Below are 19,330 nucleotides of genomic sequence, written 5' to 3' on the forward strand. Positions count from 1 at the left end.
AATACACTACTGCCCAGTGTAAGACAGGTGAACCTCATTCACTGTTTTCTAAACATTACCTCACCCAAATGTAGCAGGTCTACAAATGCACATTTTAAACCGTTTGCTTTAATGTAGTTAACAGTTAATAATTAATGTATGCAAATCAGGTACATTTTCAAGCACAGCCGTGATAACTGAGCATTACGTTAGTTGTACACAAAACTTTGAATTCAGAAGAAAGTAACATTACATTTGTAGGGTTTTCTTCCTGCTCAATCACCCATTTGACTGCCCAGAAGGCACACTCTGTCTAGACGGTGTAAGACCATAAGACATAGTGCAACATACAAAGATTAAATCTGTTTTACCGTTTTAATAGAACTCCTTGATTTCTCTTCCCAAACACTACTGCTCAGCTCCATTGTGCAATGAACGTTTGTTTCCTTCTCATAGGATCCAAATATAAATAACCTGAAACAGAAAAGCCTATAGTAAGAATTGTAATACTATCACATAACCCAGATATCATACTAAAGTCACCGTTCTTCCTTTATCCCTTCCCCTTATACACTGTTCTCAACATGCACAAACACAAGCCCATGAATGCAAATCACAAAAGGAAGGGCACTGCTACCCTCTAGTGGAAGAATTCTACCTGTACCACAAATCACCACACAATACACTAGGACTTCTGTTTGTTTGCTTTGTTAAAGGCTCAGTTGGAAGACGAGGACTTCCCTAAACAATAGCAACTTATAAATAAACATAGCAGTAACAAAACAGCAACTTGAGTCCTAAACTTACAGCACACAACAGCTTTTCTTGGTTCGGAAGTGTACTGTTCTACTAAAGCCACTGTTTCTTTATGTCTATTGTGCTGAATTAGGATCCTCTCCTATCTGTAATTCTTTTGATACACGCATAACAAGCAGAAAAGGTCCTTTATGCATCATATTGTACAAAGCCTTTCAGTTGGATACCGGTACTACAGAATGGGGAAAAAAGCAAACAGTGGCTTTTAGGATTCATAAGAGCACTCAACTTGTACACAGTTTATCTCACTGTAGCTGAAAGTGGATGAATATTGTGGAATAAAAGCCTCCAAGGAACTATATTCTTTCAAAAGAGCTATTTTTCTATATCCTATGACAGTTATTAACCATTCGGCCAAAGTGCCTTATTTGCGATTGAGATACATTTGTTTATTTTGCACAACTCTTTAGATGATGGAGACAAATGCTGTTAGAAAATCACATCAGTTCTATGCTATTAAACAGTGTTCCTAGGTTAAGAATTAATGGTCATAAAGGGTATAAATTGCAGATGTGGAAATGCGTTAACATTTTGATAATTAAGTAAAATAACTGAAAGCAAACATATCCAACACCTAGAATTGGTGAAACTGAACAAATCCCAAGGTAAAGCATCTGTCTACAGAAGCTCACCGACCTGCACTGCAGCAAAGGGAATTAAGCATTCCTTTTGTATGTCTCTCTACAAAGCATTTGTTTAACTGCTAAGAGGTAAGTGAATGTGTGAGCAAAATGATAGGTGAAGATCCTTACTGTTGCTCAACTTTGACACTCACACCTGGGCTAGTACCCAGCACAATTGCTGTACAAAGCATCAGATGTTTGTGGCTCACTGTTAGTCCCTGCATCCTTAATGCCAGACTCGTATGTGCAGTTTGCACACTTGTCCATTCTCTACTGTAACACTGCAAAGAGCAGATGTCAGCCTTAATTTCAGATTGACCTTCAGCACTTGTTTATCTAGACAATACTGGATCAATTACAGTAAAAAGAAATCTTCTCAGACCAAACTGGTTAGGTATTATGTCTGGACAAGACTGTTTGTTCAAGGTTACTTAAACTGACCAACTCCCATCTTTTTTTTTGCTTATTTTTAAGCCATCCCGTGCTACTTTCTGTGGCTCCTCTGTTCTGTTTTTAGTAGCTGCTTTTAAGTAACACACTTTTTGTTCTGTGCCTACACCACAATGTGTCTCTCATTGCTACCAGGAACTTAATTCAAGTTTTTCCATAGCTGGTCACTGGTTGCACACATTTTATTTTCTGGTCACCAAACTTCAGAGGAGACAGGCAGGGGTTAGAGGTGACATTAGGCTACCAACACCCAATTGAAGAAACGCATGTCAGGCAGGCAAAATACTTCATTTCTAATGAGCAGTACTGTCCACGGATGCTTAATACTGGAGTTTGGAATACAATTTTCATATTTAGGAAGACAAACTGCTATGACATTAAGGAAGTTTTTGTTTGAATAACATCTCTACTAGCATGCAGAGGTACTGTGTTCTTTAATGCAACCACAAAAACCCTCGCTGCAAGAAAGACATCGAAGCCCTGGAACATGTTCAGAGGAGGGCTATGAAGCTGGTGAGGGTTCTGGAGCACAGGCCTTATGAGGAGAGGCTGAGGGAGCTGCGATTGTTCAGCCTGGAGAAGAGGAGACTCAGGGGAGACCTTATAGCTCTCTATAACTTCCTGAAGGGAGGTTGTAGTGAGCTGGGGGTCGGCCTCTTCTCTCATGTAATTGATGCTAGAACTAGAGGGAATGGTTTTAAGCTTTGCCAGGGGAGATTCAGGCTGGACATTAGGAAGTATTACTTCTCGGAAAGGGTAGTCAGACATTGCAATGCACTGCCCAGGGAGGTGGTGGAGTCACTGACCATGGGAGTGTTCAAGAAACGTTTGGATGTTGTGTTGAGGAGTATGATTTAGCTGGGAAGTATTGGTAATGATTGGACTAAATGATCTTCTAGGTCTTTTCCAACCTTGTTAATTCTGTGATTCTGTGATAAACAGATGAGGACTGCCACAGCACATCCAAAACAGCTGTATACTGAACTGATATCTATACCTCACAGGCAATAGAATTTTGAATCTGTACGAGAGAGTAAAAGAGATGTTCTGATACAAAAGTTCATAGCTATCTTTAGCTATAATGAATCAATAAGGAAATGTGATTAAATCAGCACTTGATGAATTTTACTGTTCATTTTAATAGCTCACATTACAGCATAGTTTTAGAAGAGTTGACAGATTCAGTACAGAAGTTCTCACTAGCAAACAATGACTAGGCTTCTATGAGCTCATTCATGTAGAATATATACTACAGGCCCCTCGGGGCATGCTGCCTGTGACAGAAGGTGCTCTTGAAGATTCAGCACCTTTACCTGAAGAGCTGAGGTCAGGGAAAAGCAAACACTGGTCAGTAGCAAGGTACAGTGCTCACTTTAAGGCTCTCAAGGCAAAAATCCCCCCAAATGAGCAAAGGTTCCAGTGGCAGACAGGGAAAAAAACCCTGTGTGCTTGCATACAGTGCTGCTTGGCAAAAGAACCCTATAGCCCCAGACAACTTTCATACCCAGTGATATGAAAAAAGGAAATTCTGACGTTTACTTTTATGCAGACTTTGTATTTCTTCCTTTACTACCAAAATCTTGTACGTGCTTCTCGGCTTCTAACTCACAATATCTTCAGCTACAAAGTAAGGAGAAGATACGCTTCCAGGAGCATTTTACAGATCTCAGCTGTAGAAGTTTAATTTCTAAAAAGGATGGACACTTGGAAGATCCGAGGAATTACTACAGGACCAAAAGACAGACATCTAGATTGAGATGTGTCTGCTCAAGCGTGTGTCTAGAAAATCCAAGCAGCATAAAAAAGTCAGATTAAATCAGACCTGAAGCTTAAAAGGCCTGACAAGCCAGCAACTGCATCCTCTCCCTGCCATCTGATAAGCATGTGTGACAGCTGAAAATACTGAGAGGTCAGATGATGATGTCAAACTGAGCAATCTGGCTTCTAGAAGGTAACGGGAAGAAAGAAAACATTGCTGATATGCTGGCAATATTACACAGCATTTCACATTCAGGAAAGACAAAGAACTTAAAAGTGACTCTCCAAAGCCAAAATAACTGCATGGAGCTCAAAAGTTGTTATTTTGGGTCCAATTATAATAAAAACAAGCACAGTACAGGACTGAAATTGGATACCACCTGTGAAGAGATAGAGTTCCCTTACTCAGTATGGGTGAAGAGGAACGGCCCTTAACAGCCAAGGAATGTACCAAATCATTTAGCATTACTGGCTTGCTCATAGAGGACATATCACAAAGCTTGGAACTCAGATAAGCAGCAGTTCTTTCCAAAGAAGTGTTGAAGATCACTGCTGTGCACTGCACAGTCCTTCGAAGTATAACTCTCTAGAAGCTTGTTTTGAATGGTAAGTAGCACTGATAAAAGACATTATTACAGCAAATACGGTTCCAGCACGGTTGTACAAGGCTACAGAAAAAATAAAAAGCATGCTAAATGGAACTCACGGGGTAGCAGAACTAATGAAGAGTTAAAAACAACATCAGCATAAACCAGCGTTTAGTCAATAAGGAGCACAATGGCACAAGGATAGATCAAAGCCTAAACACTAAGATACGATCTAACACAAACCAAGAACGAAGAAGTCTGGCAAAAACAAACAAAACAAGAAGCCTGCACACAGTTTTAAAGAGAACAGAATTCTCTCCAGTAAAGAAAGAAAATAGATTTTGTCCGTTTCCATTATTTTGTTCAAGATAAAGGCAGTAAGTTATGCCTCATGAAAGTTATTTGGATCAAAGTAAAACCAAATGAAACAATTATTCCCTGTGCTTGCAGCATAATACAATAGGATAATTACAGCATGTATACTGTCCTGAAAGAGATCCAAACAAAAAGAAAACAGGAGCCTCTAACTAGACTACATTCATAAGAAATAAGAATCCATTTGTATGCACACAATGCAGAAGTGCCTCAAATTTGCAGCAACTTTCATTTGTACATTTTTATTTTCAAAATACATTTCTAAACTGGAGCTCAACCATTACACCAAAGATGCCACTTCTTGAATCAGTACAGGCCTACAGCTGTAATTATGGTTACAAAGTATATGTATTTGCTTAATAAAGATAAGCAAAAGACCACAATAGATACCTTGTACATTCAATTAACGTGACTTTTAGTCGACCTTCTGTCAGAGGTAAATCCTGTATACAGAGGTCTCGATCTTCGTACTCATCAGGTGATGATACTTGAAATGGAAAGAAAGGCTTGTACCTGAAAAACACAGAAGAGAATTCATATTAAGTAAACCAGTTTAACACACATCTTATGAAGTGGTAACGGGATTGAAAAGAATCTTCAGTGCTCCACAAGAGGAAAAACTGCTGTTTCTTCATATTTATTGCTCAAAAGGAATAAAAAGTTAATAAAAATTTCTGAACGCAGAAGACTAGAGAACATGTAAGCAACCTTTACTGCAACGTGTAATCTGAGTTACATTTACTAGCACCAACAACTATGAGAATAAGGAAGTCCCACAGAACACATTAATGACTGCAAACATTACAAGAGTCCTTTTTGTACGAAATACCTTGACAAGTCTTTATTTTTAAGTTCATCATTAGTGAAAGCCATCGCTGCTTTCAAAGGTGAATAAGATATTGAGATACTAAACCCTAAATGATTTCAGTATTGATGCGATAACTGAAGAATCCTAAAGAACCAGCACGGTTTAGTTACGCAGATTAGCACTTCTTTCATTCTGTGAAAAGCATGTCATTGTTCTTTTCTTCCCTTCTCCTGGAACTACAATGAAAACACAGGAAACATATTTTTTTTTCCTTGAGCCTTATTTCCCTTATCCCTGCACGCGACTCTCATGGAAAGCAGGACGTGTTCAAAATGCTCAGGGTTTTACAAGCACTATCTCACCACACAGCTCGCTCCTTCTGAGCAGAATACACTGATTTCTAAGCACAGCCTTCCCTTCTCACTTGCCCTGGCTCCGACGTGGGACACAGTCAGCATCTGATGGCAGGCAGCAAGGGCTTGTCCTTGGAAACAGAAAACTGTTATGGAATCTGCAGCAGTATTTACACAAAGCATTTGAAAAAGCACTTCTAGGGAATTTCTTCTTTCCATTTTGACTTAATGCTAATTTCCTACCACTTTCTAGGGCTTGGATTTCCATCCTGTCACTGACACAGCCTTCCAGTGAGTGGTTCTGCACAGATGACTTGCAAATAGCAGTGCGCAAACATCGCTGCCTGCAGGATGTATCTGCCATTTCCTAAGAAAGAAGTCTTTCACAAACACTGTTTGCTTAACTATCAGAAGCATCTGCTTGTCACATTCAGAGATCTAAATATGTTCAGGAAACAGTCATACGGATCTGAAGTGGAGACTCAGAAATTCAAATAAATCATGAAGTGCCCTTTGACTGTCCACACTCTTCAGGAGGGAGCCCAGCACTCTGGTTCAAGATAGAATCACAGATATCAGAGATACTTCGGTTCTGTACCAGCACCAGCCTCAGAGAGAGCCACGAGAGCCATTTCTTTTGTTCTCCTTGTGAATAAGTCCATCTTAACACTGCAGTTGTTTTATTGAAATCCAATTCAATTTCTAGCTTTAATTTCGTTCCAAGTTTCTCTCTCATTAGCTTCTCCAGAAAGAAGGCAGCTTTGAAGTCATTCAAGTCAAAACATTCTGATTTAAAAACTTTATACAATTATTTTGTGTGGAAAAAGTATGAAGCACTTAGATCACAACAGCCATAGTTTAGATTTGAGTGTACCATAACCTACCAGCCCCAAATACTGCTGGGGGGGGGGGGGGGGGGGGGGGATATAGAGTGGGGGAGAGGGAGGAACAGAAAGGGTCCAGTATGTTTCAATCACTTTCCTTATCTTCTGGTGTAAGACTCTTCCCTCACGCATATCAAACACTCTGCAGGATATTGGAGGGGAGGGAAAAAAAGTCTGGATAAATTTAGTTACAATACTGAGAAAACAGCAAGAATGAAATAAAATAATCAAACATTTGATTGAGTCAAAGATGTAGACTCTAAAGTAGTAGTTTCAGAACACAGGGTTAAATACAACACACTGCAATCATTTACTACAACATGGAATGATGAAATAATCCCCAGAATAAGCTTTTGTTTCATTAGATGGAGACAATATTAACTAAAATTTTGATTTCTTTTATATATATTTCTAAATGAATTCACCAGTGAGTGAATCAAAGAGAGGATAGAATCTGAAATGCCAATGCAGTTACCTACAGTAACATGTAAAACACTTAGGAGTATATGTCAGACTTTTGGTTGTTATATTTCCTATAAATATTGACTGAAAAAGCCCTCAACAAAATTCTTAAGTTACAACAAGTGTTTATGTTCATGTTCTTACCGATAAAACTCATTTCCTCTGCAAGAAACCCTAATACACTACTTATTTCCACTGGCCTGTGGACAGCCTGCAACCCACACTCGTGCCCTAACAGCTATCCCATGTTCTCCCCCATGGTAGGGAAAGCCTAGAAGTCATGCAGCCTTCTAAAGCACCACTGCCTGCAGCCGCAGCTCTGCTGCTGCCAGGGTCAGAGCAGCACAGAACAGGCAGCATCTCACTTCCCTGTCTAGAACCATGCAAAATGAATATAAAGCTTTATGAAACAAGCCCATAAGAAACGGGTCTGCAGTGGGTCCTCTGATTGCTGCAGGCTGGGAAGAAGGTACAAGCTATTACAGCAGGTTTGGGGAATGTCGGGCTCTGCTGGCAGTGCAACGCTGAGGAAAAGTTATCAAAATCTACTTGTAAGAATTAAAAGATGCTTCTAAACTGAGCTGCTAGCTGGATCTCCTGGGCAAGCTTTCATTGCATCTACACATTTTGATAAATACTGCAAAACAACAACGAAGTAATTCCACATGAGAAATTAGGTCAGATGATTATATAGAAAGATAATTAAGATACGGTTAATTAATAGACAGGATTATAGATACACTTAAAATAGCGTAATGCTGAGCTCTTCCACACACAAAGCACAGCAAAAACATTTCCAGACCCTGCCTGCAGCCAGCGTGTCTCCTGCACACTACGAACCCCTCCACTTGATTCATGTCACATTTCTAAGCCACCTCAGGGGCTCCTTTGCTCTCATCACCACCTGAGATCAAAACTGCATCTGAAAGAAACAAATCAAACTTGCTCCCTTCATCTGAGGGGGGTTCAGCCCCTGAGTGGCTTCTTTCTTCCTCCCAGTTGCCAGTCCTGCTGTGGAGCGGCGCTCACTCACCTACATGGTAGGAGCAAGACTCATTTGCTGCTTTACTTTATAAATGCTTTATCCACATTCACACCAATTTGTGTTCACTACTGAATGTTTTGGGCTCCTCAGGCCAGCTGTTAGCGGAAGAGAGGACAGGAGTCTTTTACACTTTAATTTAGTTTGAGAAACCGATCGGATAAATTGAGCGCTTCCCCAGAACTTACTTAAATACAGTATTTTTAGTCATGTGATGAAATCTATTAAGAACCGATGGAAAAAAAAAGAACAAATCTAAAACAAATAACTAAATATCAGGCTATCCAGCCAAAGATAACCCAGGGCTTATGTGATTCTGTTTGCATCTGTCAAGAAAATCCCGAATCCCAGCACAAAAGTCCTTGTTAAGGCTCAGCAGAGACAGGCAGACATTGAGAAACTCTCAGCAGCCCATTTCCTACCTCAGCAAACAGATTTACAGCTTCATTTTTAAATGCAAGAGGAGGTGAGCAATTCATAGAGAGCAAGGCTTCAGTTCACAAGTGAGAAGATGTCTCTAGAATAACTACCGCACAATGTTTAAACCATTCTCTGCTTTTACAAAGGACATTTTAACATGTAAGCGAGCAGAATAAAACCTCTCCGGTATCTGTTCAAGCCCGCATTAATCACTTGTGCTTTATGGATCCCAGCATGGATTCACTGCCATAAAATACGATTCAGCATTGCTTAGTTTGTGAATTTTTTAAATCAAGTTACAGATTTATGTCACAGCACATTATGTGAACGCTTAAATCTTAACAAACAAGGCAAAAAAGAGACATTAAATCACAAAAGCCTCCGCTGGTTAAACATGTGGATTTCTATAGCATAACTCTATTTTCTGTACATTTCAAGGCTTCAACCTTTTTTTTTTTGCCACAAGGTATAAAAACGAATCAAAACCTGAAGTGGAACCGTGGTTGGTAAAACAACAATTTACTCTCCTTAATGTTACACCACTTCAAGATTTTGCTGTCGTGGAAATAATATTTGCTATTTTAGTTTTTGTAACTGTTAATTTTCCTTTTGGTTATATATAAAAGGTTTATTAAACTACAGGATAAAATACAAAGGGACTTTTAGAGACAGGCTTTTTTTGTTTTAATCCGATTCACAGAATTACACATTTCAGAGTTTATAAAATGTACGTATATAGAAATGGATCGACACCAAATTACATTTAATTGCTGCCACTGGGGAAGAACCCTCTGCTCTTACACTGTGTGTAACTCAGGCTGAAGTTTATCACCACAAAAACTCTAAAATATTACAGACCACTTCTAAAAGGGCACGACCACATCAGTGAGATTTTACCAGCACTTCGCAGCTTACATTCAGGCTTGCTAGCATTAAACTGCAAACTGTGTATATTATTCTTCACACTGAAGACTAAACATAGAACTTGTCTTATTTGAAAACAATCATTAATAGAGTGAAGGTTGTTTCTTTTTTATTTTTTATTTTTTAGTAAAGTAGCAATTTAGGTTTTGCAAATGCAATTCTCCACCTTCCCCTGAATTCACAAGGACCAAAGCCCCATAACTGTCACGATTCCAATTACTACGACTTCAGTAGCCCTAAATACATCTTTACTCAACTGGAAATTGGCTCATTTGAGCTTTACCCACACCTAAAAAAAAACCCCAGCCCATGAAATATCACTACAATAAAAGTAGGTTTCTTTTCTTGGGAGTTATAAGGAAAACTGCAAATGCCTCCTAGCAGTCCACCCACTGTGTTACAGGATATTCTGCTATGGACATGGGAGGCTCATACGTGGAAGATCTCAGTGTAACTACAGTTACTTTTTAAGTCAAGACCTCAGAAAAACAGAAGAATCCTATTTATTGTTTTTAATCAAATGATGGAATAGTTCAAGTTGGAAGGATTTTTCTTCAGATATGTTTCACACATTTAGACTACAGTCTCCTTCCGTACAGTGGTATCATCATCCCTAAAGTGCCCCAAATCAGACATACTCCCCCATAAGGAGGTCTCAAACCTCTCTACAAATACCACTTCTATGCAGCTCTGGTCAGAAGGAAATGATGCTGGTGTTCAAACAGAAATCCCAGCTCGGAGCACGACTCACCCACTGAGATGGAGAGTTTTGGTCCTCTGCCCTAAACACCAGCACACATAAAAACTACTGACACCCTCTCAAACAGCCATTGGAGAGGCCAGAAAAATCACCTTCTTTCACTCTGAAGGCAGCCTCTGAGAGCCAAAAACCAGAAGCGGAAAAACTCTTTGTGAGTGTTTTGAATTCTAGACATCATATCTTGCAAGGTTTAACCCCACTCTCCATTTAGCTTTAAAAATGTATGAAGTACCAAAGCTTCTCCTCAATTTACATCGATCTAGTCACTTCTGACAACACTGACGATGGTCCCATTTACACCCTGCAATCTTCCAAAGCGTTGAAGCTAACCAAGCTCCAACCAACATTACCCTGTTTCAAAGCTGAGATGACTGAGGCTCACCTTAAAACATTATTGCAAACAGCAGCAACCAAGGACCCGTTTCAGCCACAGCCCAGCTAACTGGACAATGGCAGTGGGGAGGGCATCCCATCAAGCACATTTACCAGCTGAAACGGCTCTGATTTGGGAGATGTGTGACTGAGAGCAGTTTAGAAATGAGCCCTTGCTGTAAGCAAAGCAGCCCAAATAATACAGCTGTCCTATCTGGATGTGCCCTGCAGCATCGCTGCTTATGACCATGTGTAGGAAAGGGGTACAAGATGAATTATCAGGAGGGATTCCTGCACCTTACAAACCCTGCACCACTCGTGGCACATCGGCTGCGACTTGTGATTACATCTACAAGAAGCAGCTGCTCCAATTACCATAACCTCCTCCCATAATGAATTTGGGTATTTTCTCTAATTTGCTCTTTCTTTCAAAAGAACAGAAAAAAATCTCAGTTTTTGTGCTATTGTTTTAAAACAATACTACTGACAAGCACTGCTGTTCCCACCCCACCTCCCCTTGTAACCCACTGGGCTCTTTCCTTGGCAACATCAGAAGTTTTGTTTTGTTTATTCTGCCATATTGCCCGAAGTATGTGGAGTTATTTGGGAAAACAAAACAGCAACAAAATCCAACAAGCTGTTGTGAAGTTTCCAGAACCAGACTGCATCATTTCCCTTGTTTAATTGCTCTGGAAGCATTCACAACGCCAGATCATTCACATTCAAACAACCCCATGAAGGCTTCTATTACGTCGCTGCAAGACTATGATCTTCAACTTCCACTCATCCTATTCTAGCTAAGGCAAACAGAAATAAGGCTTTAGTTTATTTACTACACAACTGCTATTCATCTAAAAGTCTACTTTAGTGCTTATATTTCAAACTCGGTGTAGAAGTTTATCTGGCAGGGGAGGTTTCAAAGTTTGTAAAATCATTTATTTGTTACTCTAAGTATCAACATCATCATTATGTTGCCAATGTATAATGTTGTACTTAGTGCCATTATAAAAGCAAACCATAATACTTGTACCCATATCCTTCTGAATGGGCATTTTCCAGGCTCTGGCAAATTTTATACTTCAACAAATGCAAAATTTCTCCTAAGAAAAACCTTTTCCGATTGTCAAAAAGTGGCTTTATGCCCGTCTTATCTGGCAATTAACTACAGTTCCTGAGCACACATAATAGTCCAATTAAATCTATCACCAGCTGATCTCTGCAATATTCTTTTATTTATTTTTTCAGGCAGATTTTTACAATGTCAGATAAGTTTCTGGAAACATGAAAACAATATTGGAGCTCTAGCACAGCAATAATTTCCATTACACAGATCAGCCTTAATGGAGAGGGGCTGAGTGCACTGCTCCTCACAGACCATCCTGCTGAACAACAGCACAGCGACAAGCTGAACAGTGCAATCAATACGTTATAGAGGTAAGCAGTTCCCATGTAGTTCTAAGGGTAAAATAAATTACAGCACCTGCACAATACAGAAAAAGTAGCCAAGAAAAACAGCCCTCTCGAGTCCAACTCAGAGTTGAAAAGCCTCTCATCTCACACAGAGCATTTTGAAGTAAGGTATTTTAGCCTGGATTTATTTGGCTATTGAAATTACTGCCACTCGTTACACAGTAAAGTTAAATATCGACAAGAAACATTTCCAAAACCTGTATGGATCTTCCTTGTGTCTCTGAACTCAGACAACATTCCAGCAGCAAGTTTTTAACTAGAAGCTCGGAGACTATAGCAGAAACAACCCAGCTGAAGAAATGCCGCGGTTAGTTCAGCTTAGTACATTACTGTCACCCTGAGAAATGCTTGTACAAAATAACGACCCCAAGTCCCTGCCATGCAAACTGGCAGCCACACTCATTTCCAAAACGCAAACTTACCCTTGCTGTCACAAGCAAAGCGTTGAATTCATGCAGCACCCCAAATAAAACCTGCTGAAAAAGCTGTTTGCTCCCAGCTATCACTGCTTTCTTCTGGACAAGAGTGCAGCTTGAGATCACCGTGCTAATGGTTTTGTATTACAGCAACTGATGCATTTTAGAGATCAGGATGGCACAGCTTATCCATTAAATTAACAAATCGCTTACATATGGAACATTGTCCCCTTCATACACGTTTTAGCAATAAAGCTTATTAATCCCAGTAGCAGTTCTAAATTTAAGATCTCCTATAATATCAAACGTTAAAATAGTTTTAAATCAAACAAGCATGAACACGAACTGTAAACACAGGAGCATACTGGGTGACTTGAGGCGATCTGTGCAGGAATGCAGAACAAGCAGTTTCCCTTTGAAACCCCATAACATGAAAGGACTAGCAGCTCCAGCAGCACAGCAGCAGGAGCCCAAGCTTCCCATCAGCTGGAACAGCACAGTTACACCAGTGCTACTGCAGCCTATTGAACTTCCCCAGGCTCCTACCTACCCGTGGATACTGAAGAGCACAGAACTGCCTGTACTGTGGCCTGTTACTCAGAATATCCCAACACCCAAGTGCTTGACCATACACAGCTTCAGTATAGTGCATATAGTACAGTACTATACACAGCTCCCTTCTGTACCTGCAGCACTTTGAAGAAGCAAACAACATATTTAGGGTTCCAGGGCTTAGGTTTGTTTACTACGTGTCAAGTTACCAGCAGATCTACTTCTCTACGTTCTGTACAAATAATTACTTGTCCGTGCACTACAAAGATAATCTTCCAAGCATGAAACTGCTGTCTACAGACAGATCTACTGATCCCAATTAGCACTGCTCTGTCAGCAGCAGAACAAGTGTCTGTGCTGGCATCATTTAGAACATCAACTCTCTGGAACAATCTGAAAGCCCACAAGCATCACAGAGCTTCTCTATCACCTGATTTTATAAGAGTTAAAAGTAATATATAACACACACACACACACACACACACATATATATATGTGGTCCTTTTATTTTTCTACCTAGAATGGGCAGGAACATGGTGATATATTAACAGAATAATAATTCCTTCCTTCTTGCAGAACAGGAATGAGAACTTCATTCAAATAGGTGCATCCCTACAGCTCTAACCGGTAGGAGAAGTTCATATCACAACTACAGAACAAATCAACCCAGGAAAAGAATCTTCACATCCACTAACTTGGCAGAAGCTATAAAGTAGGTATTTCTATTGACAGCTGATTTCTTAAATCAGAAATGCTCACAATGAGTATTTCTTGTTAAAATAACTTCATCTTATGAAAAATAGAGATACATTTTATACTTCTTCCAATACCTCTACTGCCAAATTATGAAGTCATCTCTATTATAAGAAACGTTCCCCAATCAATAGCTACTTGCATTACATCTCAGCTTCTGTTTTGCCAGAAATAAGAAATTGCTGTGTAACCCTCAAATTGCATTCTGTAATGGTAAATTAAAATAAGTTTGTCTCATGGTTCTCACCACTGACATTCAATAGAGCTGCAGCTTACAAATAAAGCAGAAAACTATTTAAGGTACCTAATTATAGTGCAAATGACCAGCTGAAAGGATAATACGCATTGGAAAAGACTTCAGGTGGTCACTTAATTAATATCTAACATAAAAATGTTGAAGTAATCCTTTGTGAGATTACTTCTGAAGAAAGAGCAACTCCACTCCGATAGCATGCATTAAATTAAAGCTAAATGCACTTCCTCAAACAACCTAATATCCATACTGAAATCTTCGAGTTCTTTTTTTACCATAAGGAATAGAGATACAAAGAGTTCTTAAAATATACAGAACTCCCCCACTGCTTTGACAATGCGTAAGCTGCTTAGGATCTAAATGGATGAACTTGAAAGACCTTAAACTAAGGGAACAACAACGGCTGCCAGAATTTTGACATCACTGATGGGGAAACACTTTGAAACTCACTTAGGGAGGGAAAATAAATAGCAAGTACTTCCTCCTTTCCCTTTATAGATACAAAGCTCTTCCCATGTGTTTGTCACAGAAACGTGTATTTCAGTTGTCTAGAGCCAGAAAAAAACAAAGAACCGCCATCCATAATGAAACGAGAACCAAAGCTCCTTGAAACCCACACAAAGAAATCAGAACCTGTACAAACCTACAGCTGACTTAAGAACAGGCTTGTAAGTACAGTGTAATTAGTGTAACTACACACCTGACATGAAATATCAAGGTTGCCACCAATAAGCAGGTTAATGAGCAAGGTGTAAGCTCATTAGAGAACTAAGAAGTGAACCTGTAACACCTCCAACAGCATAAACAAGAGCACAGACACTTGCTGCTTCAAAATGAGCGATCCCAGATATTAATACATTTCTTCAAGAGCCAAAGCAAAGCGATTACACGCTATTAGAATAAAACACAGATTACTATTTATTTGTTTAGACAAACTGCATCCTTCCTTTTTCAATTAGCAGGCAATTGCTTTTATAGAGAAACTTGTACACGCTGTGCTAAGTGAATTTTGAAACACACATTGCATCCCTCATAGATATAGAGTGCATCAGGAACACATGAAGCCTTATTCCACATTCACATTGCAGCTATGTGCAGTGTACAAAAGCCACTCTTGGCAGTGGATGATCTGAAAGAAGGTGGTATTAGTAATCACTGTTTTCTTGCCTATTTTTGTTTACAGGATTGTAATCACTGCTATTCAAAGATTTATTTACAGTTACTGGAGCAAGACTTTGAACTAAACACAGACGTGAGCACCAGGTACTAAACAAGAAGCATATAGACCATATGAAAAGAATGGAGAGAGGATGAGCACATCCCCAGCATTTAAGAGATTGCGAAGTTTGAAGGTAGCAGGTTATTAAGCAGTTGTGAAACTGTCCTGACTTCTTCATGCTCTTTGGTAAGGAATACTTCTAAGAATACATAAACCATGTAAGTACAAATTATTACTTACTTTCTATTACAAATACCAAGTTTTGTGTCTTTTTAACAGGTAACTAGATTTTCCAAATAAATTCTCCATATCACACAAGCCTGAATGCCTTAACTCTCAATTATACCATCATGTAAGAGTGCCCTGTCACTACTTCTCTGTTAGTTACTTCTGCTGTCTAGGGATCTAGCTAAACAAACTCATACAACGTGCTCCATAACATTTCAGATGCATGTGGACAGCCCAAGGGTTCATAAATAATGAGCCTAAAGGTCTCCATGAAGGAACTGGGTCTGCAGTCCCACTAGTTAATGTCAAAGGCAAAGTTCTAAACATAATGCCCATGATCCAGTCTTCATTACTTAAGGTAATTTCATCAACAGGCATTATATGCTCAGTCTCCTGCCTCCCCCCACCCCATTGCAACACAGTGGGTCAGAATTTCATATGCAGAACATGAAATAAAACATAAAGGAGAAAAGCATCAAACACAGGGTTGGGCACCACTGAACATCTGGCACCCTGTACAAACAAGCCAACTACCCTGTGTGTGAATCAGCTGTGACAATGTTTTCCTCTCCAGCATTCTCAAATTCCCAGCTCCTGACAAGTTAAAGAGAACAAACGTTCTAAAATAAGTTAACTATTCAGTTTTATAACAATTTATGTGTCTTGTGTTGCTCTCAGTATCAGTTAAGCTTCTGTCTTCAAACACTTCTACTCATTTCTGGCCCAAACCATGAGCTCTGCTTCTTTCCTTTCTCCCCTCCAGTCTCTTTAACATACCAGTAGCTCCCACATGATGAATACTGCAGAATGTTTGAGAAATATATTGACAATCCTCTATATCTATACAAGAAGAAAGACCTGCTGTCCAGGTGAATCTCCCAAAGGAAGAGCAAAGAAGCCTTTATCCTGCTGCTAGGGGGAAGAGCACATCATCACTGCTTCCATAGACAGGCTAGAAACTTGTCTGGAGAGCATAAAGATTATTTACTCTACTTGTTACTTCTAGGTATGCTGAGAATGCTCACTGTCACTGAGACTGGGCTCCCCCAAGCCCCTCCTTTGGGCTCTTTTCCACATCAAGCAGCTTCAGTCTCTTTCCAAAACAGCAAAAGGATGGCAGTGACCTTGCTCTTGATAACCTCACTGCTGCCCAGGACCTTCCAAACAACAATTCAGTACCCTGAAGTCTCAAAGGACCACTGCGTTACTTTAAGAAACCACCTACTGCCCCCTGAGGACTTTCTAAGTCTTGGATATTTTACATGAGAACCCTTCTAAATTAGATGGCAGAAGAACCAGCTGAAAAGCCTTTAATATTATGACACTGCTAATTACACTTCAAACAGGCATTTTCAGTTAGTCACGCCTGAGGAATCTCAGAGAAAAGGCTTATTGGAGAAGAATGCAGTCAACAAAAATCCTTCCTTAAAAAGTAACAAGAGCTACAAGAAATGAACCAGAGAGAAAGGAAACATCCTATCCTAAGAGCATTAAGATACTTGAGATAAGGGGAAGATTGTATACCTGGACAGAGGCAAGGCAGTATTTATCTTTCAAATCAGAACTCAAGGTGGAATCAAATCGATGCTGCCTGCCACTTTACTACAGAAACATCCCTGAACTTAGCATTGCACGTGCTGCAACATCTGCCTTTTCAAACATTTCAGCTTAAAAAGCAAAAACCAAACCAAACAAACATCCAAACAAGAAGTTCCCCAAAGCTTTACCGCAACAGTAGCAACACAACCCCTGTCAGCTTCTACACTTCAACAAAGTTGCTGAAGAAATAAAGCAAACCGGAAGGAGGAAGGCGCTGCTTATCATGTGATTCCAGAAATATTCCCTAGAGTGAGGGCTTATTCCTGTCTCACATTAAGCAACAAAACCCTTGTCTCTCTCTGGACAAGCATCATCCACAGCTCTGGCCAAGGTGGTTGACCAGCAGCAGAAGGCCACCCCCAGGCCATGTGCTGTCCCACAGAGCCAGCGTTCTGCCTTTCCCAAAGGTGATCATAATCTGGTTGTTGGACACCTGACAGAACCTGGCACATAATATCTCCAGCACTTAGTTCTGCATGTTTTTGGGGTTTGTTGCAGTCTCTGTGCAATGGTTTCTTCCACCTGTTGCAAATCCATGCCTAACTTCACAGAAAGTGTTATCAATAAGCAGTGCACAAGCACCCCAGATGCAGAAACACTGACAGAAATCTCACTTTACAGTAGGTGTGACACTACTAAGAATCACAGAATCACAGAATCACAGAATTACCCGGGTTGGAAGGGACCTCAAGGATCATGTAGTTCCAACCCCCCTGCCTAGCAGGGCCACCAAACATACACCTTTACTAGATCAGGTTGCCCAGGGCCCCGTCCAACCTGGCCTTGAACACCTCCAAGGACGGGGCATCCACAACCTCACTGGGCAGCCTGTTCCAGGACCTAACCACCCTTCTAGTAAAGAACTTTCCCCTAACATCCAACCTAAATCTTCCCTCCTTCAACTTAAAACCATTTCCCCGTGTCCTGCTATTATCAGCCCTTTCCAAGAGTTTACTCCCCTCCTGGCAGTAAGTTCCCTTCAGGTACTGAAAGGCTGCAATGAGGTCACCCCGCAACCTTCTCTTCTCCAGGCTGAACAAACCCAACTCCCTCAGCCTGTCCTCATAGGGGAGGTGCTCCAGCCCCCTGATCATCTTTGTGGCCCTCCTCTGGACTCCTCTGGACCCTTTCCAAAATCTCCATAAAGAACATAACATCAACTCCAACACTCTCCTCCCCAAGTAACGTTGTGGGCACAGGCCATCTCTTACCTGATTTTGTAATTGGGCAGGGTGTGTTTGCGCTTGATAACCTTCTTGAATTGATTGACAATGATGGAAGTGAGCTGAGGCATGGGCCTCCCTTCAAACTGCGACTTGACTTCGAAGACAACAACGGGGTCATCCATGAAGGAGAAGTACCAGTGCGTGAAGGGCAGGCGCGTGAAGACCAGCTTCAATTTGCCCATCACCTGGGACAGCTTGACAAAGAGGTAGGCTGACTTGCCAAAGACCAGGTCTGCATCGATGGCCAGGTGGAAACCGCCATTGTATTCCAGGTCCACCTCGAAGCTCAGCTCATCGGGGCAGCCCTCCTCACTGAACACCACGGGCCGGATGAGCCGGACAGCCTTAAAGACGGGCAGGACGTTGCCCAGATACACCTCCCGGAGGCTCAACCCTTCCAACACCTTCCCCGTCATCTTGGTCTGCAGCAGCTCCTCGAACTCCACTTTGATCTTTTTGATCACCCAGTTCCTCACCAGGGCCGTATCCCGGAGCTCCCTGAAGAGGAAGAGGAAGATGGCGTTGAGGAAATGGCACGTCTCCTCGCTGGATGAAGGCTCCGGGCCGGGCTCCGGCTGCTGGGTCTGCTTGGTGCCGGGCTCCGGGCCCGCTGAGGGGGCAGGGGCCGAGGCCAAGGCCGGGGCCGGCTCCGGTGCGGCCTGGCTGCCCGCGGGCTCGGTGCCATGCAGATAGTCCTTCAGACTGCGGCCAACCGCGACACGAGCATAGACGAGGCCGTCGTCAGCTCCGGTCCCACCGGGAGGCTCCGGGGTTTTCCTATAAAGGAGCAGCAGCTGTAATAGCAGCGTGAGGAAACAGCCGGCCAGAGCCGAGAGCAAGATGGTGTACAGCGGCAGCATCCTCGCCCCCAGCTCGCCTCCCTCCCCTCACGGCCTCGCGTTTAACGGCCCGAGGTTACCGGCTGCCGGCCGCCGCCTCATCCGGGTCCACCCCGCGGCGGCCCGGCCCGGCGGCGGCGGCGGCGGCGGCAGGGCGGAGGG

The 19,330-nt window shown here is 41.4% G+C and overlaps 1 protein-coding gene and 1 long non-coding RNA gene across 2 annotated transcripts in view; one reads left to right on the forward strand and one right to left on the reverse strand.

The window, feature by feature from the left end:
- Positions 1 to 19,330, reverse strand: part of PDZD8 (PDZ domain containing 8) — a 43,730-nt gene extending 24,400 nt beyond the window's left edge. The window contains exons 1-3 of the mRNA XM_015867462.2: positions 18,315 to 19,330; positions 4,979 to 5,101; positions 351 to 453 (exon numbers count right to left, since the gene is read on the reverse strand). Of these exons, the coding sequence (XP_015722948.1) occupies positions 351 to 453; positions 4,979 to 5,101; positions 18,315 to 19,189 (1,101 nt within the window). The 5' untranslated portion in view covers positions 19,190 to 19,330. The remainder of the gene's footprint in view (positions 1 to 350; positions 454 to 4,978; positions 5,102 to 18,314) is intronic.
- LOC116653607 lies at positions 11,959 to 15,322 on the forward strand. Its single transcript, XR_004307746.1, has 4 exons — positions 11,959 to 12,047; positions 13,628 to 13,763; positions 14,602 to 14,725; positions 15,241 to 15,322. It is a non-coding gene; the product is annotated as an uncharacterized LOC116653607 (long non-coding RNA).

The sequence above is a fragment of the Coturnix japonica genome, chromosome 6 (assembly GCF_001577835.2).
Source record: "Coturnix japonica isolate 7356 chromosome 6, Coturnix japonica 2.1, whole genome shotgun sequence".
Taxonomy (NCBI): Eukaryota; Metazoa; Chordata; class Aves; order Galliformes; family Phasianidae; genus Coturnix; species Coturnix japonica.